The sequence below is a fragment of the Ascaphus truei genome, chromosome 1 (assembly GCF_040206685.1).
Source record: "Ascaphus truei isolate aAscTru1 chromosome 1, aAscTru1.hap1, whole genome shotgun sequence".
Taxonomy (NCBI): Eukaryota; Metazoa; Chordata; class Amphibia; order Anura; family Ascaphidae; genus Ascaphus; species Ascaphus truei.
The window spans coordinates 527,227,977-527,253,468 of record NC_134483.1 but is presented as its reverse complement, the minus strand read 5'-3'; the positions used below and the strand labels follow the sequence as shown (position 1 = coordinate 527,253,468).

General features: G+C 41.1%; 1 protein-coding gene across 5 annotated transcripts in view; it reads left to right on the top strand.

The window, feature by feature from the left end:
• The window catches only part of CTNNA2 (catenin alpha 2), a 1,818,882-nt gene that overhangs the window by 514,375 nt on the left and 1,279,015 nt on the right, over positions 1 to 25,492 (top strand). For all 5 annotated transcript variants that reach the window (XM_075572319.1, XM_075572294.1, XM_075572328.1 and 2 more), the window contains exon 7: positions 15,585 to 15,788. In XM_075572319.1, the coding sequence (XP_075428434.1) occupies positions 15,585 to 15,788 (204 nt within the window). The remainder of the gene's footprint in view (positions 1 to 15,584; positions 15,789 to 25,492) is intronic.

The window sequence follows — 25,492 nt, the reverse complement described above, 5'->3', positions numbered from 1 at the left end:
TGGGTAGTGGGTGTGGGTGTGGTTATTTACACGGGATCCCCCTCCCCACATTTACATACAGTACACTGCACTCACAGAAACACAGGCCAGGCAGATTTTACTGACACACTAGGGGGAGGGGGGCTTACACAGATTAGTCAAAGCAGGGAAGTTTAGCAGACACAATAGGTGGGAGAGGGGTTTTTACATAGATTACAGTGAAGGCAAGGAAGCTTCACACACAATAGGGGGAGGGTTTTTTACATAGATTACAGTGAAGGCAGGAGGTTTAAAACACACAATAGGGGAGGGTTTTTTACATAGATTACAGTGAAGGCAGGCAGGTTTAAAACACACAATAAAAATATGTATGTCATGTATTTATTGTTTATGTATTTTAATTACACAGGGGGTGTACTGTATGTTGTTTATTGCAATGTTTATTGGGGGCAAATCAAATGTCCCCAATAAACATGCTATTCTGCCTTCATTGCCTTAGCGGCTATCAGCTAAGGTAATGAAGCAGCATTTCTGTATTTTTAATAATATTGTGCAGGAGCAGGGGGTCCCCTGAGCATTAATTTCTGGCTCAGGGAACCCCCTGCTCACTGTACAATATTATTAAAATACAGAAATGCTGCTTCATTACCGTAGCACATAGCCACTAAGGTAAGGAACGAGTATTTATTTATATATGTTTTTTATTCATACTGTTCATGTGCAGAGGGTCTCCGGAGCTGAACAGCGTTGGTTTCATGTCCAGGGACCCCCTGCTCCCTGAGATACAGGCCCCTTTAGGGGGTGCCGGTATCCCTCTGCATGGGTTACAGGCCGCGGTCACGTGATCGGGACCTTTAAACCAAGCAGAGGGAACCGGCACCTCATAAAGGGGGCTGTATCTCGGGGAGCAGGGGGTCCCCCGACCTGAAACCAACGCGGTTCAGCTCCGGAGACCCCCTGCACATCTACACTATAAATAAAAATGTATTTCAAATGTATTTATTTATAGTCATTTATTTATTTATTTATTTAGATTTATTTATTTATTTTTTGGCGGCTGCTGTGTGTGTATTTTTTTTATTGTAGTTAGCGGGGGTGGGTGAAGGGGGTATTAGCCCCAACAGTGGCTGTTTAGGGCTTGGATTGGGTGGCGGTATTAACTGCTACGGCCGTGAAGGGGTTAAGTGCACCCGCAATCCCCCCGCAAGTCGTAAACTCACACCAAGGGCCAAATACCCCCCTCACCCACCCCCGCTACCCACAATAAAGCGGGCACGGTGAGTTAACCCCTTTATTGCCTTAGCGGCTATCCGCTATGGTAATGAAGCAGCATTTCTGTATTTTTAATAATATTGTGCAGGAGCAGGGGGTACCCTGAGCATTAATTTCTAGCTCAGGGAACCCCCTGCTCACTGTACAATATTATTAAAATACAGAAATGCTGCTTCGCTACCATAGCACATAGCTGCTAAGGTAAGGAACGAGTGTTTATTTATATGTGTTTTATTCATACTGTAGATGTGCAGGGGGTCTCCGGAGCAGAACCGCTGTGGTTTTAGGTCCGGGGACCCCCTGCTCCCCGAGATACAGGCCCCTTTAAGGGGTGCCGGTATCCCTCTGCTCTGCTTGGTTTACAGGCTGCGATCACGTGGTCGGGCCCTTTAAACCAAGCAGAGGGATACCAGCACCCCCTAAAGGGGGCTGTATCTCGGGGAGCAGGGGGTCCCCCGACCTGAAACCAACGCGGTTCAGCTCCGGAGACCCCCTGTACATGTACACTATGAATAAAAATGTACAGTACTATATACTGTATATACTGTATATACTGTATACTGTATAACAACAACCCCTATAACCCCTAACATACAGTACTGTACATTTTTATTCATAGTGTACATGTACAGGGGGTCTCCGGTGCTGAACCGCGTTGGTTTCAGGTCGGGGACCCCCTGCTCCCCGAGATACAGCCCCCTTTAGGGGGTGCCGGTATCCCTCTGCTTGGTTTACAATTCATGAATTTATGCCATCTGGCGGACACGCGAAGCATTGCAGCCTAGTAAATCCTGAACCATTATTAATTAACACATGAACCGCGCGTCAGCCGGGCATGCGCCGGGTGAAAAGTGTCACATTCCAGGAAAATGCCAGGTACATGCCAGTTATTAGTAAGAATAAAAGCTGCAGCAGCAGTATATATATATATATATATATATATATATATATATATATATATATATATATATATATTCATTTATATATTATTATTATTATTTTTTTTAAATACTTAGTAGTCATCTGAAGTTTTTAGGGGAATAGTGTAAAATCGTTTAATATAAAATGTTAGATAACAAATGTAAGAGGACAAGTGCAGAGGTACGCAATGGAGACTGTTTTAAGGTGAAATTAAAATAAGGCTTTATTGTGCCTGTCGCTTTAAACACAGCAAACATGGAAACCAGCAAACCAAATCTGCTCCACTTTGGAGTATATGTACGCTTGTAGTCCAGCCCTCATTAACTGTGGGGTTAGTCCAGCGATTCCCCAGCCCAAATCATAGAGACATATATACTGTATATACTGTATATATATGTATATAATGTATATATATATAGATATAGATCACAGTCTTATAAAAAAAAGTCTTATCTGTCTCTTGTAGTTGTAGGGAAAGGCTTCTCTGTTCTCCTGGTTGTCCGCACCCATGTGTGCAAAGGCAATGTCAGAATCCAGGTTTAGAATCTTGTCCCCTTTGTCTTGTTATCAGCTTGCAGCTCAATACCTGAGTTCGTGTGCAGTCATTACTTTGTTCAGGCCCACGTCATGTGTGAGACTAAGGCATTCCCTGCTCTTTCTGCTTCCTGGGTTAGCTCAACTCAGTGTGAGCTCAGGAAGAATCTCTCTTCCTTTCTCAGAGGCAGGCTTTTTCTGACACCTGTAATCAGCCAGGTGGTGTTGGTTAATTTTCTACCAGCAGTTAACCACCACACTGCTGGATTAGATGCACATTTTTGAACAGGGATAAGTCCCCTGTTACATACCTCCCCTGTTTGTGGGAAGCTCGGGCTTGTCACGGCCAAAGCCCAACCTTCCACTTTCATTCGAGATCATTCTGTGACTTAAATGAGAGTCGATGGAGGAAGAGAACCGTCAGTCCTGCTGGGATTGGAGCCCTTTCTCCAGTTTATTTGTGTCTCCTCCCGAAGGTGCTTGAGCTCAGCACTCCTCAGTCGCTCGAGGAGGACTTTTTCCAAGTATAAACTTTTTTCTGAGTGCATGGTCATGAGATTTCCCTTGTATCGGGCGCTCAACTTTTTGTAGCTAGACTGTATGGCGACAGTTGCAGAGCGGTTAAGAATAGCCCTTTGAGTTTTTCGCTCTTGATGCTGTCTTTCTGCACTTTCTCCACTCAACGGAGTTGCCAGTTCAGCTTCTTTGGGATTGAGTTGCAATTCCACCTCCATTTTCCGAGAATGTCCTATGTTCTCTGCTTCACCAGCTAAGGATTTTTCCGGGTTTGATTCGGCACGTATACCTTTTTGTGTTGCCTGTTGGCAAGCTGAAGGTTTTGCTAGTGCTTGCTTACAGTAGGTGGTTTAGACTTTGCAACCTTGTTTTTCAGATGAGCGGTGATCCCAGCTCTCACTGTACCCATTTTTCTATGGGGTTTTGTGGCTGTGGGATACTGATGCTTGGTCAGGGTCAATACTTGTCCTTGTAGTACAGTAATCTCATCAGCAAGAGATCCCTGGTTTTTGAGTGCATCTTGCAAATCTTTTCTCAGGGAATTTATCTCCTCACCGTACTTTCTCTGAGCTTGCTTCCACATTTTCATTATATTGTGAAGCACTGTGAATTTCTTTGCGCTGGCCACAGTTACTTGTCTCAGTTTCTGGACCTTCTTGTGCTCCCTCTTGTGTCGAGTCACCTGGGCTCTAAGCTTGGCCTCTAGCGATGTTTTGGTGATGCACAGAGTAGCCTTCAGTTTCTCATGCCGCTTTGCGGGGACATACTGGGTAATCAGAGGTTCCTGCAGCACTTGCACTTCTTTAGCAGCCTGCAGATTGTCTTCCTGCAGAGTTTGCTGCTTCTCCTCGGCATTCTGGAGGTGCGTACACAGACCTTGCAGTTGGTTCTGCAGTCGGTGCTCTGCTTCAAACTTTTCCTCTTCCAAAAGTTTATTTATCTCTTTAAGCTTTTGCAGCTTTACATTCTTTTCCTTGACGTGGTCATTTCAAATGAGAATTCTCTTTTTTCAGTCTTAAGTTTTCTCTTTTGGCAGTCTCTGTAATTTTTAGGGCCTCCATGTTGTCCTCCTTCCATTTACGCTCATCTGCTTTGAGAATGACAGTCTCCTTTTCCTCCGCGGGATCTGCAGATGTGTCTGTTCCTTCCACGGTAAGTGAAGACCCTTTTTTCTTTTTCCGCCTTTTTGTTTTTGACGACTCCGGCCCATCAGGGACACTGGGGTCTCCGTCTTTATTTGAAACTTCAGCAGCTTCACTGTATCCGCCATGTTTTCCTTGCAGTTGTGTTAGGTGGCGTAAATATTCAGTGATCTGCTGTTCCCGCTCTTCCTCATGCCGATCACATTCGTCATCATAGGGAGCGGTCTTTTCAGTTCGTACCAAGTTCAGGCACCCCCACCATTCTTGGGGTGTTTTGTGAGTGTGATTCGGTTTGGGTTCCCCGTAAGAGATGTCTTCCTCTATCCTCACTCAAGGGAAAATCCCCCCATTCGCTTCGTTACAAGCAAATCATGATATCCCCTCCTTCAAATTCTTCAGATTTCTCCAGTTTAGGCATTATATCAAATCAGTCTACAATCCAAGCCAACCCCATGCTTTAACTTTGTATGAGGACTGGTGTCTGCACCAACCCCACACAAAGGGCATTATCTCCAGAATATATCACAGTCTATCCTCTATCAAGAACAACCAAACCCCCGATAACTATATGGTATCCTGGGAAAAGGATCTTAACGTCTATATAGATCTCGATATCTGGAAAGACATCTGGGAAGCTGCTTCAAAAAATTCATCATGCGTTTTAATTAAGGAGAATATTTACAAGTTAATATTCAGATGGTATATGACTCCTGCCAGGTTACACTCTTTTCTCCCAGGCGTTTCCCCTCTGTGCTGGCGTGGTTGTGGTGAAGTGGGGAATGTACTGCACATATTCTGGTCATGTCCCAAAATCCAACAAACATGGATGGAATTGTTCACCTTAATACACAAAATACTAGAAATCTCTGTCCCACACGACCCAGTATATATATATTGCTAGGAAAACCAATGGCTAATATCTCAACAACAACAAAAAGCTAGAGTAATATCCCACATTTTAAACGCTACACGGTATACAATTGCCAAAAATTGGAAACAACCAGCCCCCTGGTCCTTAAATCAAATAAAGAACAACATTTTGCATATAGTCTATATGGAAAAACTCTCAGCCTATCTGAATGGCTCTACCTCGCAATTCCCTGAGATTTGGGCTCCTTGGTTCCGCCATGCAGGTATATCCCCATATATAGACTAGAAAACTTTGAACAGAGTGATACATGGGGTATTTAAATTGTTGTGTACAGTGCTATATTGGTACAAATGCTACCCTTTCCCCCCTTCCCCGATGTCCCTCTTCTCTATTGTTCCACAACCAGTTTATTTGTATTACTGTATCCCGCCCTTTTTTCTGTGGTGTATGTTTTGTTTACCTTATTTTGTATGTACAAAACGCTCAATAAAAAATGTAAGTAAAAAAAAAAAAAAAAAAAAAAAAAAGAGATGTCTTCCTCCTTATCGGACTGGAAGGGCCATTCTTCCGTGGGGTAGGGTTCATTACAGGAACGCCGCATCTTGTCCTCCATTTTGGGGTTGTCGGGTGCATTTTTCTTACTGACCTCAGGAGGCGCTATTGCAACTGTTATCACTATATTTGCTAGAACCCCAAATTGTGGTAGTCCTAGAGGTGGGCATATTTTGCCTGTAGAGGTCGCAGCTCTCACAGGCATCTCTGTAGACTTTTTCTTCCCTTGGGTAAGTTTTACAAAACTTTTTACAATACGTTTTACAATAATTTTTACAATACTTACAAGTTTTACAGTACTGTGCATGCATTCACTCTCATCGTCTGAATAAGGCCTGAAGGGACACTGCTCCGTGTGGTGGGGTTCTTTACACCAGGAGCACATTTTCTTCCTCATTTTTGCAGAGTCTGTATTTGACTTCAGCTGGGCGGCCATTTTAAATTCGCAAAATCAGTACCTTGCGTCGGTCACGTCTGTAAAAGTTTCCCTGCTTCAGCACAGTCTTGCATCAATTTTCACACTTTTCTGCATATATTCCATTCACAGCTGTTAGTCCTATGCGGTGTTGCAGCCTTTACTTCCAGAATCAGTACCGCTCGTGGGTCACCGTCTGTATTCACTGCTTCAGCGCAAATAATTTTTTATTTTTTTAAGAAAACAATAAACAAAGTCTAGATCCTCTGGAGCGCTAACTCACTTCTTAAACCCTGACTACAGCTGGAAGGCAAAGCCCCTTTATCAACAACCATATTACACATTATTGTGATAGGCAAGTAAAGTTTGCTGCTTCAGCAGTCTCTCTCTCTCCTCTTGGGATTGGGGAAAAGAGTCCATCTGTGGTTTTGTGGCTTTCTTCAGTGCAGTGTAGATTTCCTGCCTGGATGTGTATCCCTTTAATTCTGGTCTCTGCTGCAAGTACCCCTTTGTTTTTGTTGCTCAGGCTGTTTGTAAGACTGCATGCAGGTAAAAAGCACAAAAAAATTTCACAGGCAGTCTCCGGGGCCACTTTTAACTTCAAGGGCCACCTCTCATCCCACTTCTGACACCATATGTAAGAGGACATGTGCAGAGGTATGCAATGGAGACTGTTTTAAGGTGAAATTAAAATAAGGCTTTATTGTGCCTGTCGCTTTAAACACAGCAAACGTGGAAACCAGCAAACCAAATCTGCTCCACTTTGGAGTATATATATGCTTGTCCTGTAACGAAAAAACTTAACGCAGGTGACGTCATGGAACTAATGTGTGCGCGCGCGCCTGTTGCGCTTGCGCAAGCGCAAAAAAACAGCATTGTGGCCCGCACGAAGCTTACACTAAGCGCATGCACTCAAGAAGAGGTTGTGGGCTGCATGCGCACCATGGGCCGTGGGCATCTGCGCATGTGCATCGCATGCCTCTGCACATGCGTAACACGGGCCATGGCATCTGCACATGTGCACCACAGGCCTCTGTGCATGCGCAACACATAAACCGGACCGAGGGGGAGAAGAGGAGCCGGGGAACACTGGGCAGCTATAAAAAGGTGCAAGAAGGGATGGACCGAGCCCCAGGGCTGTGAAAGAGCCGCGTCCCCTGTGGCTGAAACAGACACACACAGAGTGACACACACACACACACAGAGTGACACACACACACATGGAATTCACAGTTAGTATAAATGTGTGTGCTGAGCACGCGTGTTCTAAGTCAAACGTCTTTGTGTTTTGTCACTGAATTTAAGTTTAGATTTGTAATTAAAAACCATTACCATCACAAATAGAAATTCTGTGACAAAAAACAAAGAAGTTTCATTTAAAATGCGCGTGCTCGGCACACACACACTTTTTTTTAGATTGAATTGCTTAGCACCAAAGAGTGTCTCGCTGTCAATTGTAGGTTTGGTACATACATTACTGTTTTGCCAATACAGGGTTCAATCCGTTTACGCAGACATGCCATTTATTGGAACAATGTTCACTGAAAATGAAGTGACTGAAGTAACTGAGTAAATATGTAACATTTAATAAACCCAAGCGACTGCATTTGCTAATGTCAGATCACCACTATCCTAATGGATTTCAAAATTGTTCTTCTAAATGTTTAAAATATGCACCAATGTGTTTTTACAGGTGTAGCTATTAGGTATTTAAAAGGGACTATCAAAAAAGTTACTGAAGCATTACTTATCCTTCTCGGAAGGGTTATAGTAATCACTTAAATCGCAGGTAATGCATTTTTTTTATTGGACTACCCACATATACTTAATAGCTCAAAGACAAACTCTTCCTTATTAGGTCGTTACTGATCTCTACGAAATACATTCTTGGTGTTTAAATAAACTCACAGCGTGAAAGCAGCAGAAGGAGGTAACAAATCAGAAATAGGTGGAGAGCAAGTTGAACTCTTGTTAAGGACAACACAGAGAGAGGGAGGTCATTTCTCGTGTACAAGCAAAACGACACAACCTAGGAGAGCAAAATACAAGAGAAAGTACTTTAAGCTCTATTTATCAAGCACAAAATGACACTTTTCCCGATAGGCTCTGCATGTCATTATTGATGGTGATAAAAGGCCCTAAGGTGTGATCATATCCGACAAGTGGTCAGACAGCCAGGGACCTTGTTCAGCCTTTTAGTGAAGCTAATGTGTTTTTTTTGGTGTTCCATTGAAAATTGGTATGCTTTCTCAAACACATGAGACTTTTGTTAAGTTTTAAACAAGCTTCCCTGCAAAGATGCCTTTCAACGCTTTACATATGAGAAAAAGGATTAATCAGGCTCTCGTATCTTCCCTGCTTTTTTTCAACTCAGTCTTTTGCTCTTTTTCCAATTTTAAATAGTTACATAGTTACCTATAGTTACATAGTAGATGAGGTTGAAAAAAGACTTCCGTCCACCAAGTTCAACCTATGCTAAATTTAGACAACAGATACTTTATCCTATATCTATACTTATTGATCCAGAGGAAGGCAAACAAAAAACCCCATTAAAGGGAAAAATTAATTCCTTCCTGACTCCAAGAATTGGCAATCGGATTAATCCCTGGATCAATATACTTATTTGGTATATCCCTGTATACCTTTCCCATCTAAAAAGATGTACAACCTTTTTTTGAACAAATCTATTGTATCTGCCATCACAGTCTCTCAATTTTAAAATGAACAAACGTTTAAACGGTGTAAAGCAAAGTAACAAAGCATTTGACCTTTTCTTGTGGATTTCTTTGTTTGATTACCAGACATTTGCTTCCCTGCTGCTTCGGTCAAACTTTCCAAAATGCTTTAAAAAAAAAAACAGCAGACACTGTGATGCTAAAAATCTATTCAAATCACCCAGTCGTTCAAAATGTACTATTTTTCTTTCTTTAAGTGGCAAAAAAGCAGCCCTATGAGCTGGGGAAAAAAAGTGTATGTTCATTTTCATTTTAAGAGCGAAAGTAATTGTGATTTATTGAACGTGCAGTGCTCATTGATTATTAACATTAAGCAAATGTTCTGCAAACTTTTGGACCAAAGCAAGCTTTTTCGTTGAGACCAATAGGATGTTTCATAAAGTTTGCTAACGTGTGCATTCACATATTTCTATTAATCACTTGTTGGTCAACTGTTGCATGAACATGCTTTTTATGCATGCATGTCTCTGAGCGCCATTTTAATACACCTGAGTTATGAGATCATGTGTGGGACGTCTGGTTTGAAAATCATTATGGGAGTCGAAGAAATACATTCCTGGGTTTCTCAAAGACAGAAGCTTAACTACTGTAGATTTAGTCAAGTCTTACAAATACTGGAGGATTGAGCCCGAATGTGGATGAAGCGTTGCATGTTTTCTTCCAAGATGCTGTGTCCTCTTATTGTGTCCTCTTATTGTACGTGTAGTGCACTTTCCCCCACCCCCAGGGAGATGTGTGGCTACGGTGTGTGTGTGGTGCGATGCAATACCTGTGGCTCACAGGAAACCTGAGCCTCCGCTGCTGAGAATCTGGGGTGTACCTGAATTGGTGCTCGGTAGCGCCTCTACCTGTACGGGATTCTACTGTGTGGAATTACCGCGTTACAGGACAATAAAGAATACACACATGAAAAGCATAACAGTTTACTATATGTCATTAATAAAGTACAACTACCCTTCAAGCCTCACACGGCCGTAACGCCCAAAGTACCTTGAGGCCCTTGGGCACCCAACCAACCCGATGTCCAGAAGGTTAATACCCCAACCCAATGTATGTTACAGCGCTGCCCAGTTAGGTGTAAGAGTGAGTTGGTGCACTTGTTGGGTACCTGCCGGATGTGTCCACACCGGGCGCGCTGATGCTGTATTGTGAATGATGGGATCCGTGGATCCGTTTTTGGATGGTACCACTTTTAGGAGGTACCTTCTCGCATTGATGGTACCACCTTTAGGAGTCTCTTTGGTAGCAGGTGAACAGTATATTGCTGTGCTTTGTCTATGTCCCTCACACTGGTACTACAGGGGCAGTGTCCCTGTCTATAGGCCTGTCCCTGCAGCAACCACAAACTGAGGGGAGTCCGGGCCTAGCTGGAGCCTAACAGGGGGTATCTAGCTTCGTGCAGGTGCCACAGACACGTGCACATACAACCTACCCCTTTCTTGTCCCAGCTCTGACTGGCGTGGTTTGCAGAACGCCAAATGTATCCATCTCTGAGCAGGGGATTCTGCAGTCCTATTGGCTAAGCGTAGCCAGGTGATATTGCAGCCCCAGGGGCTGCTGGGTATTGTATTTCCACTCGGAGCTCTGTGTCCTTCCACTGCGCCTATGTGCATCTGTAATGGCCGCTGCAATCTCTTTGCGCATGCACGCGGACCTCCGCACATGCACGCACCCAACATGGCAGTGTCCTGCCACGGGAGCCGCTGGGAGCCTCCGGCGACTCGGTCACCTTCCCGACTGCAGCTTTCCACCTTGCCAATATGGCGGCGCCCTGCTACGGGATGCGTGCGCTCTGCCGCCGACACAGTGGGCCCCACAGAGGTAAAAGGGACCCAATGGGGGGGCCTGCTATATACGTTTGGTGCTTTAGTGTACTGTAATTGTGACTCCCCTCATATTCTGTTAGATCATGGTAGTGACGATCCATTTTCTTTCAGTAATCTTTGCTATGTATAAAGATACCAAATGTTCGGCTGTACTTTTCACAGCACAGTTTCCCAGCCTGCAGAAAAAGATTAAATATGTCAGGATTAACTGGTGGCAGCATACAATGCTTGTTAAAATCACCCCAAAATTATTTTTTTTTAAATGAAGTGTCCCAGATTATTTAAATTTAGTTACGTCATATAATATTCAATTTCTTAAATGTCCGTTTTTGATAGATTTGGAGAATTAAATACCGGCTATGCACTTCTTTAACCCAGGCTGTGCTGAATAGTTGTGTAAAACGGCAGGCATACATTTATACGGGTCCATGTTAAAAAGGGTGAGGAGTAAAGAGTAACACACTGTGCTCATTTGCATTTATTACCCAGAATCCCTGGCTGCAGTGAAAGCACTGTTTGCCAAGTGACAATGGGGAAAGACAGGGTTGCAGAACTGCCTGAGACATGCAAATGCAACACAAGTGGGATTTTTATTTACTAGAATTAAATACCAATAAAATTAAGATATACTTTAGTTCCAATAGTTTGTTTTCTTTCTGATGTGGCTCAATGCTTATAAAGTGGATTTTAATATTTTAGTTTAATATGGATTATTAGTGGGACTGTGTCTGTTTTTATATTCTATTTCATTTGTATATAAAGCAGCAATCCCGGCTTCTCGCAGGGCTATTTTAAATTTAAATCGCCCCCCTTTCTAACAGTATAGGAACCAGGATGTTCCCCGTCTATTTTCAGCCCCGGTGACCCCTCAGTTCCTGAAATACCAGTGAAGTTACTGGGGTCTCTGCTACTCCAGTGACACTAAATGGCTGTTGAACCTTGCGGATCCCGCAAGCCAATAGTAAGTTGAAATGACTGAATCTGTTGCAACCTCCTATCAGGCGGCCATTTACATCCCAGCGAGAAACCAGGAAGTACTGTGGGTAACTTCACCGCTAAAGTAATCGTACAGTACCTGCATCTGAAAAGTATATGGCTCAGCTCTGGGACACCCCCCTATTCCCATCCTGTAAAATAAACAAGGGCGCTAAAAATGGCAGGATTGCTACTTTATTCTTCGTGTTACAAACATGCCGACCTTGACTCCCAGAGCAATTTATAAATTAAGGGGGCTGCCAGGCAGAATAAATTGTCATTGATAGGGCTATATAAGATCACAGGGGCCATCAGAGCACCCTAGACTATATAGAAGGACTGCAGGCTGCTAATCATAATCAGAGTACTCCTGGGTGCTGTGCTGGGCAGAACATCAGCAGTAAAGCTCTAATCCCATGTTTATGCATCACGGAGTGGCCAAGTGGTGTCTAACAGGCAGAACCAAATCTGGCTAATGTGAAACTACATACACACAAGCTGTCTGCAGTGTGACATAAATACTCTGCTGTTCTTAATGAAAACACACACACAGGACGCACAGAATTCAATATTCCTCATTATATGTGCCCTGTTAGGTCCTCCCCAACCCCTCCTATTGAAATTCCCCAAATCGCAAACATTTGCAGAGAGGGCAAAATTGTAGCAAAGTAAAGTTCTTTGATACATTGAATGAAAATTCCCTAGTTTTGCTCCAAAATTGCTTTGGCGCATGGACACCTTAGTTTTTAGTTCGTCAAGTGGACTTGAGTTTTCACTTCTGACTAATAGAGAATACATACTTCATACAAGCATAGATGAGAGTATGTTATATTTTCTGAGAACGATAAATTATTTTCTCGGGACAGATCATTAAGGGAAAGAGCTAGAAAAAGTGATTTTATTGCCTATACCTCATGTATTGAGAGTAGATTTTTAGGTCTGTCTGGAGGCATTAATTATGCCTTAACTTTTCTACTGCAGGTGAATATACTTCATTTGGAGTCACCCACAGTACTGTACTTTCTTAATCAATGTGTTGAGAATCTTAACATATTTAAAGTTCTATAGAACCTTCTACCTACCATATAATGGGGCAACCTGCAGTTCGAATTAAACAGAACAGAATGTCACATTTTTTTTTTTAATCATTACGCATCAGAGGGTTAAATGTGGACTAAACACAAAAGGGTATATTATGTTTTGTTTTAGTTTGATTGTACTGTGACTATCTTTGAATAAAACGTTCTGTACTAAATGTAACAGAACAGAACGGAATTAACATTATCTCAAATGTAGCTGTCAAGGGCCATTTATATGCACACAAATATAACATTGTCAATGTGAGCTAGACTAACAAATGTGGGACTTTTAAAGAAGCAATCACTCATAGCTCAGAAAAACATTCAGCTAAAAAAACCAGTGTTTAATAATATGTGTGTATTGTAATCACTGTTAAACCATTTTGAAAAAAAAATCATTGAGCCCTAAGTGAGCCCTTTTGGTTAAATTCTGTTTCGTGTACGTTATGCTTGTATTGAATATATTTATGTCGCCTCTCATGGTGGCTGGTTGGGGGTAAGTGCAGTTTAACCTTGCCAGACAGGGCTCAGTACTATGATAATGCCTGGTGGTGGCATGGTTGGTGAGAGGGCAGGGTTCACTGTGCATTCTGTACCTGGGGCCGATCTTGCGGCTGGGACTTTGGGCAGTCCTAGCTAATGGGCCATGATGTAAGCTTCATTGATCTTAACTGTCGGGCCATGATATACAGTAACCATCATTAACCTTACCTGTGGGTAAAATACTCTGGCAGGGTTAGCACCTCCCCATTGCTGTATATAAATAAAAGCCACGGCCATTGTAACTTCAGAGCTTTGTGTGTGTGCTTTATTTGCGGGATATTTCGGGGGGGGGGGGTGTTGGGGAAGCAACATCGCAGGTTCTGAGGTCCTGTTCAATGCATGTCAGTCAACTGTTTTCTGTACCTTCACCTACAGTACAATGTCTCTGTCAGAGGATCAAACAGTAGAACGTGAGCAGAGAGGTTGAGAACTCTGCTTGTTGAAGACTCTACTCAACCACAAACTTGAATGGGGTGTAAGGGGTCTTCTGTTTTAATACATACTGTAGCTGTTTAACAAATATAATCCACTGACAGTCACACCAGAGGGATTAACTAAAGTTTCAAATGGCCATGTCCGCATGGTTTTGTGTTCCTAACAGGACATCTTCACATGTGAGTTGGTTTACTACAAGGTACAATTCACTTGGAGGTTGATTTTTATTAATGCAAAACGTTGGTGATGCAAATATAAGGAGCTTTAATGCTGAGAGGAATATCAGTCCAAACAAAGCAGTCCAAACAAAGAGGCATAGCAGTCCAAACAAAGAGGCATATTTAAGCACATTACAGAATCATAGGTATAATCAAGTATTACAGTATAAATTAACATGCATTTAGTACACCCACTGCTAGAGATGGGCAGAACGCTTGCACATATTGGTGAACATGGCAAACAGCTTTTAGGAAAGAAATTTTGAAACACAATATTTTATGTTTAGATATCAAAAGTGGACATAATTTTTCTTAATATTTGGACAAATTGAGCAGAATGTAATTTTTTCAAAACTTTTGATGAACGTCACTAATGCTTCAAATGTTCAATCATGTAAAAAGCAAATTCTACTTAATAATTATGATATTATCATACAACGTTTGATGTCCCTACTCTCAGTTAGGTCTCTTCTGGTATTTGTAGTTGTTCTGCGTGCATGCAGATACTATTTGAATACTTTTCTTGGCCCGAATTTTCTCTTTAATGTACAGTAGATCCCTAAAGAGTCCTTTTACTGGTTTTATAATGGTAACGTGACCATATATGTGCCGGGAAAAATGTCGTTCATGTGCGGCTGGCAAGTGCCAATCACGCATATGCAATGGGCGCTTGCAGGCTGCTTATGTGAGATCGGTAAGTGCCAATCCCACATATGCGTTCAGCAAGTGCCGATCCCGCAATGGGATTCGGCAAGTGCCGATCGCTCACGCGCCCAATCAGCCGGCAAGCGCCAATCGAGAAAGCGCGGCCAGTGCCAATAAAAAGCGGGACAGTGGCCAAAAAAGTCAGGCCCCTTTATAATGGGCATCTCTTGCCAGTACAAATGTTTCAGTAAAGCAGGTGTAGTAGGCACCTGGCAATAGGCTTTCCTCTTCTAACTGTAATAAAGACTTATCCCATCAACCTTCCTCGTTGCTTCTTTATTACAAATAGGAAAATATATTTTCACGTTTCCTTCTAAAAGTATTGTCTTTTAAAAAAAATAAAAAATCAACCCAATTTATTCACAGTTTTATTGCTGCAAAAAGAAAAAAATAATGCTTTATTTGTAACTGCCTGGTACATTCAGGTCAAACACTGCGTTTAAAAAAAAAAAACTTGTTATAATGCTCGCTAGAACAGTTAAAGCCCCATAAAACTCAATAAAAGTGTAATTGACTACACTTTACCATGCTTGAAGGTCACCTTGTTGTTTTGCTTTATACTACTGAAACAAACTAATTCAACAAACCATCTGTTGAGAGATTTCTTGCCAAAAAAAAGTACTTTTCAAACAATTGTGTATTGTCCATTGAATCAGATGAGGGGTGGATTAAAGGGAGTTTTTAAACGGGAGATTTCTTAAGCTGCAGATGTGCTTAGTCTTACGAACTTGTAAGTTATATCCATTTGGCTAATAAACCAAAGAGCAACAAAAATATGAAGTGAACTGGAAAGCACACTCTGGTGTGGAAGAGTAGACGATAAATGACCGGTCTCAAATATGGTCCATCTTATTGTGTTCCTGCAGAACAAGATCATATTAGATCCCATGACCTTCAGTGAAGCCAGGTTCCGTCCGTCTCTGGAAGAGAGGTTGGAGAGTATCATCAGTGGAGCAGCACTGATGGCAGACTCCTCTTGCACACGCGACGACCGGAGAGAGAGAATTGTGGCCGAGTGTAACGCCGTGCGACAGGCCCTCCAGGATCTGCTGAGCGAGTACATGAATAATGTAAGTTACAAGCCCATTGTAATTGCTCTGTCGCAGCTTCTTTGCATGTTGTTATGATTCATACCTCGAATGCTTTTTTAGAAACTCAGGTCTTCTTGTTGAGCTAGAGTCTTAGAAACAGCGACGCAATTAGGTTTGCCTAGGGAGGTTCAGCTAATCTTTGACTACACTTCAAAAGGTATTACTTAATTGTATCTCTCTTAGGGAAAGGTAATGGCTTGTCTCAGTTATACTCAATTGAGACTGGAGTTACATTGTCAAAGTATAATTAGAAATGTGGGATAGTTTTAGTTTCCAAATTGCAAATAAAAATGCTCACGTGTTATTTCTATATTATTATTATTATTATTATTATTATTATTTAGAAATGGTGTCCATTTCCAGCTAATAATAATACTTGTGATAGCATTCTTATTCACTTGGCATACTACATATTGGCATAGGAGACTAGTGCAGCCCAAGTTCTGTTCCAGCATTTCATGAATATGTATGCAGTATGTGCAGACAGAATACATTAGAACAGGTATACCAAAAATCTGAATTTGACAAAAAAATATATATACGATGGAATAAAGCTGCGATGACAAGGCTGTAGTTTAAAAACTGTTAGAAATGTGAAGTGCTACTGCGTGTAAAATAAATGCTAATAATATGACCATGCAAGTTAAATACTTGCAAATAAATTGAAGTGCATCTGTTTTAAATACCTGTTACATGTGTGTGGGGGTGTACAATCAAAGACTTTGGAGAAGTGTGTCTACAGATGTCATTTCTGGATATGTGATTATTATTACAGCATTGTATATCTGTTATATTTTATAAGTACAAATACTTAATAATGGAATGTTGCTCTGAGTTCTTTCATAATGCACCAAGTGCTAAAGTTTCTTAGGCGGTTTAAAGTGATTACAAAATAGTATGAAAAACAGTGCTTTTTTATTTGTCGATGCTTTCTATGCTTTTTTAAATTTCGGGTCAGATATTTACCTTTGAGTGAGCCTATTCAAGTATTTACTAAGATGCTTAAGGTATTCAGCTGGATTGATTGAGGTGGATGATCTTGCCACAAGTTGTTATTCATTGCTCCAAAGGGCACAGTCTACAGTAGTATCAATGGAGAACTGCCTGCTGTTTGCACAAGATTCACTGCAGGCTTAGGCTGCGCTTACACAGCCGGCGACGGCGACGCGACCGATGACGTCACCCGTCGCCATTGCGATGAGTTGTATTTGAAGTTTACGCGACATCGCTGGCTGACGTCATAAAAGGGGAGGGTAGAGGCACGGAGAAGCTCCCGATTGGCATCAAGGGGAGACCGTCGCCGAAAAAAATCAAATATCAGTGACTACCAGATTTCTGGTAGCACGGTCGCTCCGTCGCTTTGTCGCCGTCACGTGCACTATAAGCGCCGGCGACAATGCATTTGTTTTGCTGCGATGCGATGTCACCGTCGCTATAAGCGCAGCCTTACCCACATCCTAGTGCCAAACTACACCAATACCATGTTAATGATTTTATTAGAGTTTCCCTCTTTCATGTCTCAGGAATTTGTTAAGACTTTGTAGTGAAACAATCAACTAAGCTTTTTTTTGGGGGGGTTGGAAGGGGTTTAAATTAAAATCTGAACTTTTTTTTAGGAAGAAATGTACAATACTTTCACAGGTACCTAAATAACAAATATATTGTTCACACGCTCAGCTCTACATTACACTAACTGTATGTCTACCTTCCTGTAATAGTGATTTACTGATGTGTAGCGAGCGGACAGTTGCCAACGGGTATATCTTCTCAAAATGATAAAGCATAAATTAACAAAAGGAGTGTCAGGTACGTGTGAGGGTTGAGGGAGGACAGGATACCCAGCGTGTCCTACAAGTGGTACAATTGTTTCCATGCCTTTTTCCACTCTGTGTATTGAGAAACTCTGGAAAATGGGAAAAAAATGAAACCATGGTTTAACGCATTGCTCTTCCCAGTCGCATGCGGCTTCACAAAGGACCTGGATGTCCTCCAGTCTCGAGCAACCTTAAGTGAGAAGAATGAGGAAGGAAGCCTGGCCTGCACTGTGAATGATACTACGCACTGGAATGAGTGTTAATGTCAATTTTTTTTAAGTTATTTTATTATTTTATTCATCCAGCAATGGATTGTCGCATAAAATAACGCAGGGAAGTAATAGTTTTTACCAATGCGTAAAATGTAGTGACAGACATGTACATGAACATGCAAGTGGCTAAGTATTGTCAAATTACTGGTTCATGTGATATTTACTAAACTCTGATACCCATCAACCGCCAACAATATCGCCCATTTTTGTTAATCACCTACCCCAGGCTGGCATTTGGCCTATGTTGTCTGTAAGTACAGTATGTATAAATGTGTCACATAGGTGAGATTTAGACTAGCCAACCTAGAATAGGTAATACAAATATATCATATTAACTAGAGATGGTCATGTTCGCGGGTTAAAAATTCAAACTTTGCTGATTCTATGTTAGATCCGAATTCCGAGTCAAGCAATTCCAGATTTAGACATTCCACATGAACTCATAATTGAACTTCGGAATTTATTTCCGATTTCGAGAACAATTGAGGCAAAAGCCCAAGAAAGGCTCATCCTCTGATTTATTTTTTTATTTTATTAAATGATTGAACTTGATGCACTGTATTTCTATTATCAACACTTAATGATAGTAGGGAAAAACTGTGATTTACTCAACACACTTTTGTGTAGAAATCAAAGCCACAACCTTGAATCTTTTAAGTCAAGTGCCTTAACAACTACCTGTAAGTGATACCTTTTGTATAGCTACAAATCTTAGTCCTTGATCACAGGTATCTAAAAATGACTTTAACTCAGGAACTATTTAGTTGTCTGAGAATGACCATTCAATAACTTGTACTTCATTTGCACATAATATTTTAAAATGAAGAAATTAAGAGACATGGGTCATAAACATTCACAGTTCAGAAATTCTAACTTTATTTCATTGAGAAATGATGTTCCATACTATATAATAAGGTATAGCCCTTGTGCATTTTACGCGCTGCTTATCTCTTTTTATTTCAGTAAATTCATCCTTTTTGCTAAATGGTTTTGTTATAGACTAATAGTACTAAACAGAAGAAACAAAGCAGGGGTAATCTGCCACCAGTGCTCAAGGGCCAACAAGCGTAGAAATGTCTTATTCTTTGGTCATGATAACACACGTATGAGGCACTTAAAATAAACACATATAGTGTTCTTAGCGGACAAAGTGGAGCAGGCTGGGGGGAGGGGTGATAAGGGGTGACACTAAGAATCGCCAACTATCCTGAATGAGAACAGTCTGGCTAACGCTAAATCACCCTCAGCCCACTCTGCCAATAAAATACCTGCGGTCACGCTGCTTGTATCCAGTGTGTCCACGATGAGGTGAAGATGAACCACCGGAGTGAGTGCCTGCAACTCTGTGTGTCTTTGAATCCACGTGCTACCAGCAAGAGTAACCAGCAAGAGTAACCGCTTGGCTAATAGTACTAAACATATCACCCTTATCTTTGCTGATTTAGAGTAACATAAATCATGCTATTAGAACTGGAAAGTGAATTAATTTACATTAAGTTACAAAAGTTTTGTATTTGAGACATTTTTCTTGCAGAAATTTTTTTTGCAGAATTATGGGTTTATTAGCTTTATCCGACAGTGCAAACTGTTTTCCTGGTTAAAACATACATATATATATATATATATATATATATATATATATATATATATATATATATATATATTTTTTTTTTTTTTTACAGCTTGCACTCAATGTACTGGTTCATATAGACAGGTGCTAGTCTCAAATAATAGAAAAATAACATTACCATTCTCTCGTCCGGTAAAGAAAGACTGCACTCGGTTCAGTAATCATGAAAAACTGTATTGGGCATCTGAATAGAAAAGATAAGTCACCCAATCTGACGTTTCGGTCCTGGAATAGGACCCCTTGTGGAGACCTTCTGTTTTTTATGCAAATCAATTGAAATGATGTCGATAAAGTTTAGAAATATCCTTTTATAAAAAAAAAATTCTCACTGGGGACTTAAAATGGAGTTGCTTTTAGGAAAACCACGATTGCCATAGAAAGCCCTGATTTCACTGCAATAAATAACCGTTAATACCACCGGGAAATAAAATATTCATGAAATAGGGGAAGGGCTGGTCAGAGGACACACACAATGTCTTTCGGATTTGGTTTTGGCGATGTTTCAGTTTCTATACTACAAAGCAAAATACCTAAAGTCTTACTATAGCCAAGGCCGGTAACATGGGGAGACAGCTGGTCCCCTACCTTCCCTCCAAGGCAAGCTCTCCAGCCACTGTTCAACAACCGCGTCACTCTCTTCCCCCACTTGCTCATCGCTGCTCTTTCCAATTAAACGCAGCCCCTGCGCCTCCCTAAACATCCAGGAATATACACAAGTAGGCAAATGGAACGTAGAAATACTGCACATTTAGGGCTGTTAGATTAACTAATTAGTGCAGTCCTTGCTGTGGTGCTCAGACACATTCTTATTGTTCTAGCTTGAGACATAGAACACTCTGACTTAGGCATTTGTTTTGTACATGCTGAATCTGCCACCCCACGTGCATATTAAAACATGTATTATTCATCTGCAATTCATCTGCAAGCACCTCTAGCATAAATGGGTAAATAAGGAAAAAAGTGTTTAAGAAAAGAATCCAGAAAAAAGTGACTGTCATTTATTTCATTTTATAGAATATATATATATATATATATATATATATATATATATATATATATATAGATATATATAGATATATATATCTATATATATATATGTAGAGGTATCAGTACCGTGTTAGCACAAATAAAAGCATTTCGTTAGCCACAGAACGGTATCATCTATTTATTTTTTGATTATATATATATATATATATATATATATATATATATATATATATTATATATATAAAATATATATTTTTTCTTTTTAATGGCACTATGGGGTTTTGAAGGCGAGCACTGAAAATCAATGAAAAAAATATTGCAGAGGTCTCAGATCACATAAAATGACATACACACCATCACATCCATATTAACGGGCTTGCTGAACAATCTTCTTCTTTAACTCCATTGCTGCTTTTTGGCTTACATTTTTTTTTTAAATGCCGCTAGCAAGAACCTTTTGGTGCAAGACTGGCACTGTCAACCGAGGTTCTCCTGAACTCAGAGGTATTTCAAATATGACTGATTGATCAATCTTTACCTGCTGCTATATTTTCATACCTAATGTCTCAGACCCAGGAGAATTACCCATGGATATGCCCAATATAAAATCATGTGTTAGAAGATCCCTTATTCCAACACTTTTTATTTGACCATTCAATTTAAGTATAGGAATAGGTTAACATTTTCTTCTGGTTAGGACCCCACAAAATAGTTCTAGATCTTCCACCCCATATCTTCAGATCTCATCTGAAACAAACCTCCTTAAGTATGCTTTTAAACAGGCTTCCTACAAGTAATCTCTTCCCATGAATCTGTGCTATGCTCACAATACCTCACTCTCTCTTACATCTTACACTCTAATGTACATAATGTACCTACAGGACCCCGTGGCTTCCCCCAACTGCAGGAAGTTCTGTGCCTGGTAGAGGGGGGTTCTGATTTGGGAGACCCCTCGCAGGCAGCTGCAGTTTTACTGTCCAAGGAACCGCACATTTTGCTTCATTTCCCGCCACTCCGGGTCAGCAAGTCTGGTTAGAGCTGTACAATGCTCTCCCACATTTAAAACCAGAGACAGAACATAAAACACAGACAGAGCTCAGTTTTAGAACATCCAGTGAAACTCATACACGGTACAGTGCCTAAATATATATGTATAAATATCTATTAAGTAAAATGGTCTTTTAGTTTGACATTTTTGGCCAAAATTGTTGTAAGCCCCTGAGCCAACGGCACGGCAGACCACATTTCAGGGGTCCCTAACGCTAATATAAATTCTTAATAACCTGTGTAATAACAGGAAGAATGATTTATAGTAAATCTGTCAATATTAGTTGCAAAGTTCTAAGTCTGAGGAGCTTGTTAGGTGTCCAGTATGTTTTACAATGCTCTCCCACAGCCTACTTCTTCACACGTACAGTTTTGCAGTGTGCACTTGTAATCCTGTTGAGCCTGCTTGACTTCCATTACCTTTGGGATCTCTCGAAGTGAAAGAGGGCCTCCCACCTCACATGGTTTTCTTCTGTTTGCAATATATTTGTTTTCCTTGTACTGGAGTTAGTAACCCCTGTTTGTCCAGCATGGCTGCTGTATTCAACAGAATACAGTAATAATTTGTTTGTACTGTAACATGTCGTAGGCCCTCTAGCATTGAAGGGGTTAACTCAATCACGTGCACTTATTTGGACAGCAAGGGAAATACAAAGGGTTAATCAGTGTGACAGTTAATACATTATGTTCATGAGGTAGCGATAAGTCCATATCTCTCAGAGAGCTGCAAAGCGATGATTGGTGACAGTAGTTGATTGCTTAGTCATCAGTATTGTCTGGTTTAGTTATAGCAGCTAGAACAAGACAATCTATGAATTGATTTCCTCTGTAATATATTGCTAGCTATTTAAGGCAGCTTCTCCTCCATGATAGGATACTGGAGAGGCAGCAAACCCTCAAAATGAACATTGTAGACGTGATTATATATACAGCGGGGCTCTTCAACTGGTTTTCCCAGGGGCCTGGCTAGGAAACAAATGATGAACAGGGGGGCTACAAGAACATGGTCATGTAAAGAGACTTAAACATATTATACTTACATTTTGCAAGCATTCTGTATCATATATGTTTATATCAGCTATGCTCAGAGTCTCATTATGGAAATTTACACTTACTGTAACTGCAATGAAATTAGCAGGGGCAGACAGTGCAAGGGCCACTTCAAGACCATTCACAGCCCATATTTGCCCCACGGGGCACAAGTTAAATAGCTATGATATACGGGGTATGTTCTTCAAATCCTTCAGAAAAATATAGATAATAGAAGGATTCCCATATGTAAAGCTACTGATTCCAACTTTCTCCAATATCAACATTGTAAAGTAACACCCACCAAGTAGCTTGCATGTCTGTTTCCTGCACCATAAATGAGATAATATGAAATGGTTATCCCATTTATAGTACCCATCTTTTATTTACCTTGACGGGCTTTTATGCAGCCACTTTTTAGACAAAAAAAAACTTGCAGTATAGTTCATGCATTTATAGTAGTCTTCAAAGAATAGAAAGTAAGAAGGATATTAGTATTAGCCAGGACACAAGAAGAGACACCGATTGGTCAAGATCATACACAGGCCCCCACTTTATAAAGAGTGCTTGGGGCTTATGGTGTTCCAAGGCTTAGCAACATTTACCGTAGGCAACCTAGTCCATACTCTAAATAAATAGTCAAGGATTTTATTCTGCTTTCTCCTTAGATACAAACCTACGACCTGTCAGATGCCTAGCTTCACTGGTCCAAACTTAATTTTCAGACTTCTTTAAAGAGAGAATTTATAAACCAATTCATTCCAAAGTCTACATAACTGCTGAGTAAAATAATGAACCTGTGATAACAAATGTGCATTTGGCATTCAGTTTGACTTTTTTACTGATTGCGTTTTTGTGAAGATATTGTTCTGAGAAAGACTGCCTTTTCTTTGCCGACCTGAACAGCATGCTAAGGGAACTAACCTTGAAATTACAGCATTCAAATGCAATAACAGCCGCTGTAAGAGTTTACTCTGCATAGTGTTGTCAGATGACATGAAATACATTTTTAGTAAGATCAGCTTGACAAAAAACACGCCAGCAATTAGGGAAGGGATAGCAGGGCATCCAGTTAATGCATTTTAAAGTGCTAACTCAAGAAAAATACGGAACAAGGTTCACTGCTCGAAATTCTGACAAAGCCTCTAGCAGCATGTAACCCTTTCACTGATGGAGATTGAACAAGTGTGAAAGTGGTTAGGTCTGCAAATTAATTCGCACGTTGTACTTTGTTTTACATTAACAAATGCCAGGCAAATCAATAAGCATCATCAGCATATTCTTAGCAATACTCAAAGGCGGTATTATAAACAGACACAGAATAAGTAAAAAGGATGCTGTTACATTAGGGAAAATGCCATTCGTACAACCCTGGCTTGTTTCACAGCCTGATTGGCACTTTATCATCGGAGGGATTATAGAGCATCAATCCCACATTCAGTGCATCTCTACTAGAATATTTCTGTGACATGTCTCAGACTCGTTCCAAGCCAGGAAAATACAAGCACATATTGCCATAGTTTTAAACCCTTTATTGCTGAGGGGCCCTGCAATGTACAGTACTAAAGAACCATCTGAAAGCCAATGTATAAAAGCGTAAAAAAGGGAAGGTAAGAAACACGGGTAAAACCATGAGGGGACGTCCCTCCTAGGGAAGTATTTATAAATGGGGTTGGGGGAGAGGGGGTTACGTTTGTTTGTAAGCATCAAATAGACTCAAGAGGGGGTTTGATTTCCTCTAGTAACACCCTTTTGTGTGATGTCACTAAGTGTTTCAATCTGCAATTTGGCGATCGTGCTGTGTGGCCCTAATATGACCCTGCAATGTTAATCCTCCAGTGCTGCATTTAGTTTACTGTAACTAAAATCATGATGTTCTTAATTTCTAGCATCTGAGGTTAAAATGATAACCTGACACTGGCGCCATTCGGATCTCCTGGACACTTAATATTTGAAACGCTTACTATGTATCTTCTGAACTGATTTAAAAAATAAAAACAGTAAGAAGGAAGAATGAAAGAAAGAGGAAAACTGATTTATTGCTCCCGCTCGGACAAATTGTTATTAGTCAAATAATTCAAAATTGCTTGGGATAGACACAAATGAGCCTCATAGGGATGAGGGCATCTAAGAATATTCTAGTATTTGGCAGCTTTTGGGGCAAGTAGCGACAATTCAGTTATGATGGGTAAAAAAGGGACAAATACAATATATTGCAAAGATATTAAATCCATGAGTGTGCCTAAATGTTTTCTGCATGTCCCCAAACCTGCTCCCTTCACTCCATTGTCATGTGTCCCGCCGTGGATAAGATGCAGACAGTGATTCTAGGGAAGCCATCTACTGATTTTTTCCAGATGTAGCCAGATTTTTTCCAGATGTCTGTTCCTAAGGAAGGCTGTGGGAATGCAACTGCTGCTTACCCCTAGCAGCTGAGATTACCACAGAGGGAGGTCCAATAGGGAAGTATGGACACCGCACAGGTCGCCGCAGCTTTTACCTTATTCGAATCCTCAGCGTTTTGCTTTTTTGCAGAGTGAAAGAGGGAGTAAGAAGGGGGGGAGGAGTAAGAGGGGTGAGAGGAGTAAGAGGGGGGGAGGGAGTAAAATAAGTGGAGAGGGAGTGGGGGAGAGGGGGTAAAGGGAAGAGAGGGGGGAGAGTGAGTAAGAGAAGTGGAGAGGGAGAGAGAGGTGGAGAGGGACAGAGAGGGGGGAGAGCATGAGAGAGAGGGGTAGAGGGGGAGAGAAACAGAAACAGAGTGGGAGTGGGAGAGTGAGCGAGAGGTAGTGAGGGGAAGTGAGTGATAGGGGGAGATAGAGGGGACTCTTAGGGCTGCTGACATGGGGTAGGGGGTACTTTCCCCCTCCCCCCGTTAAACAACTCGGGCCCCAGTGGTGACTCAAG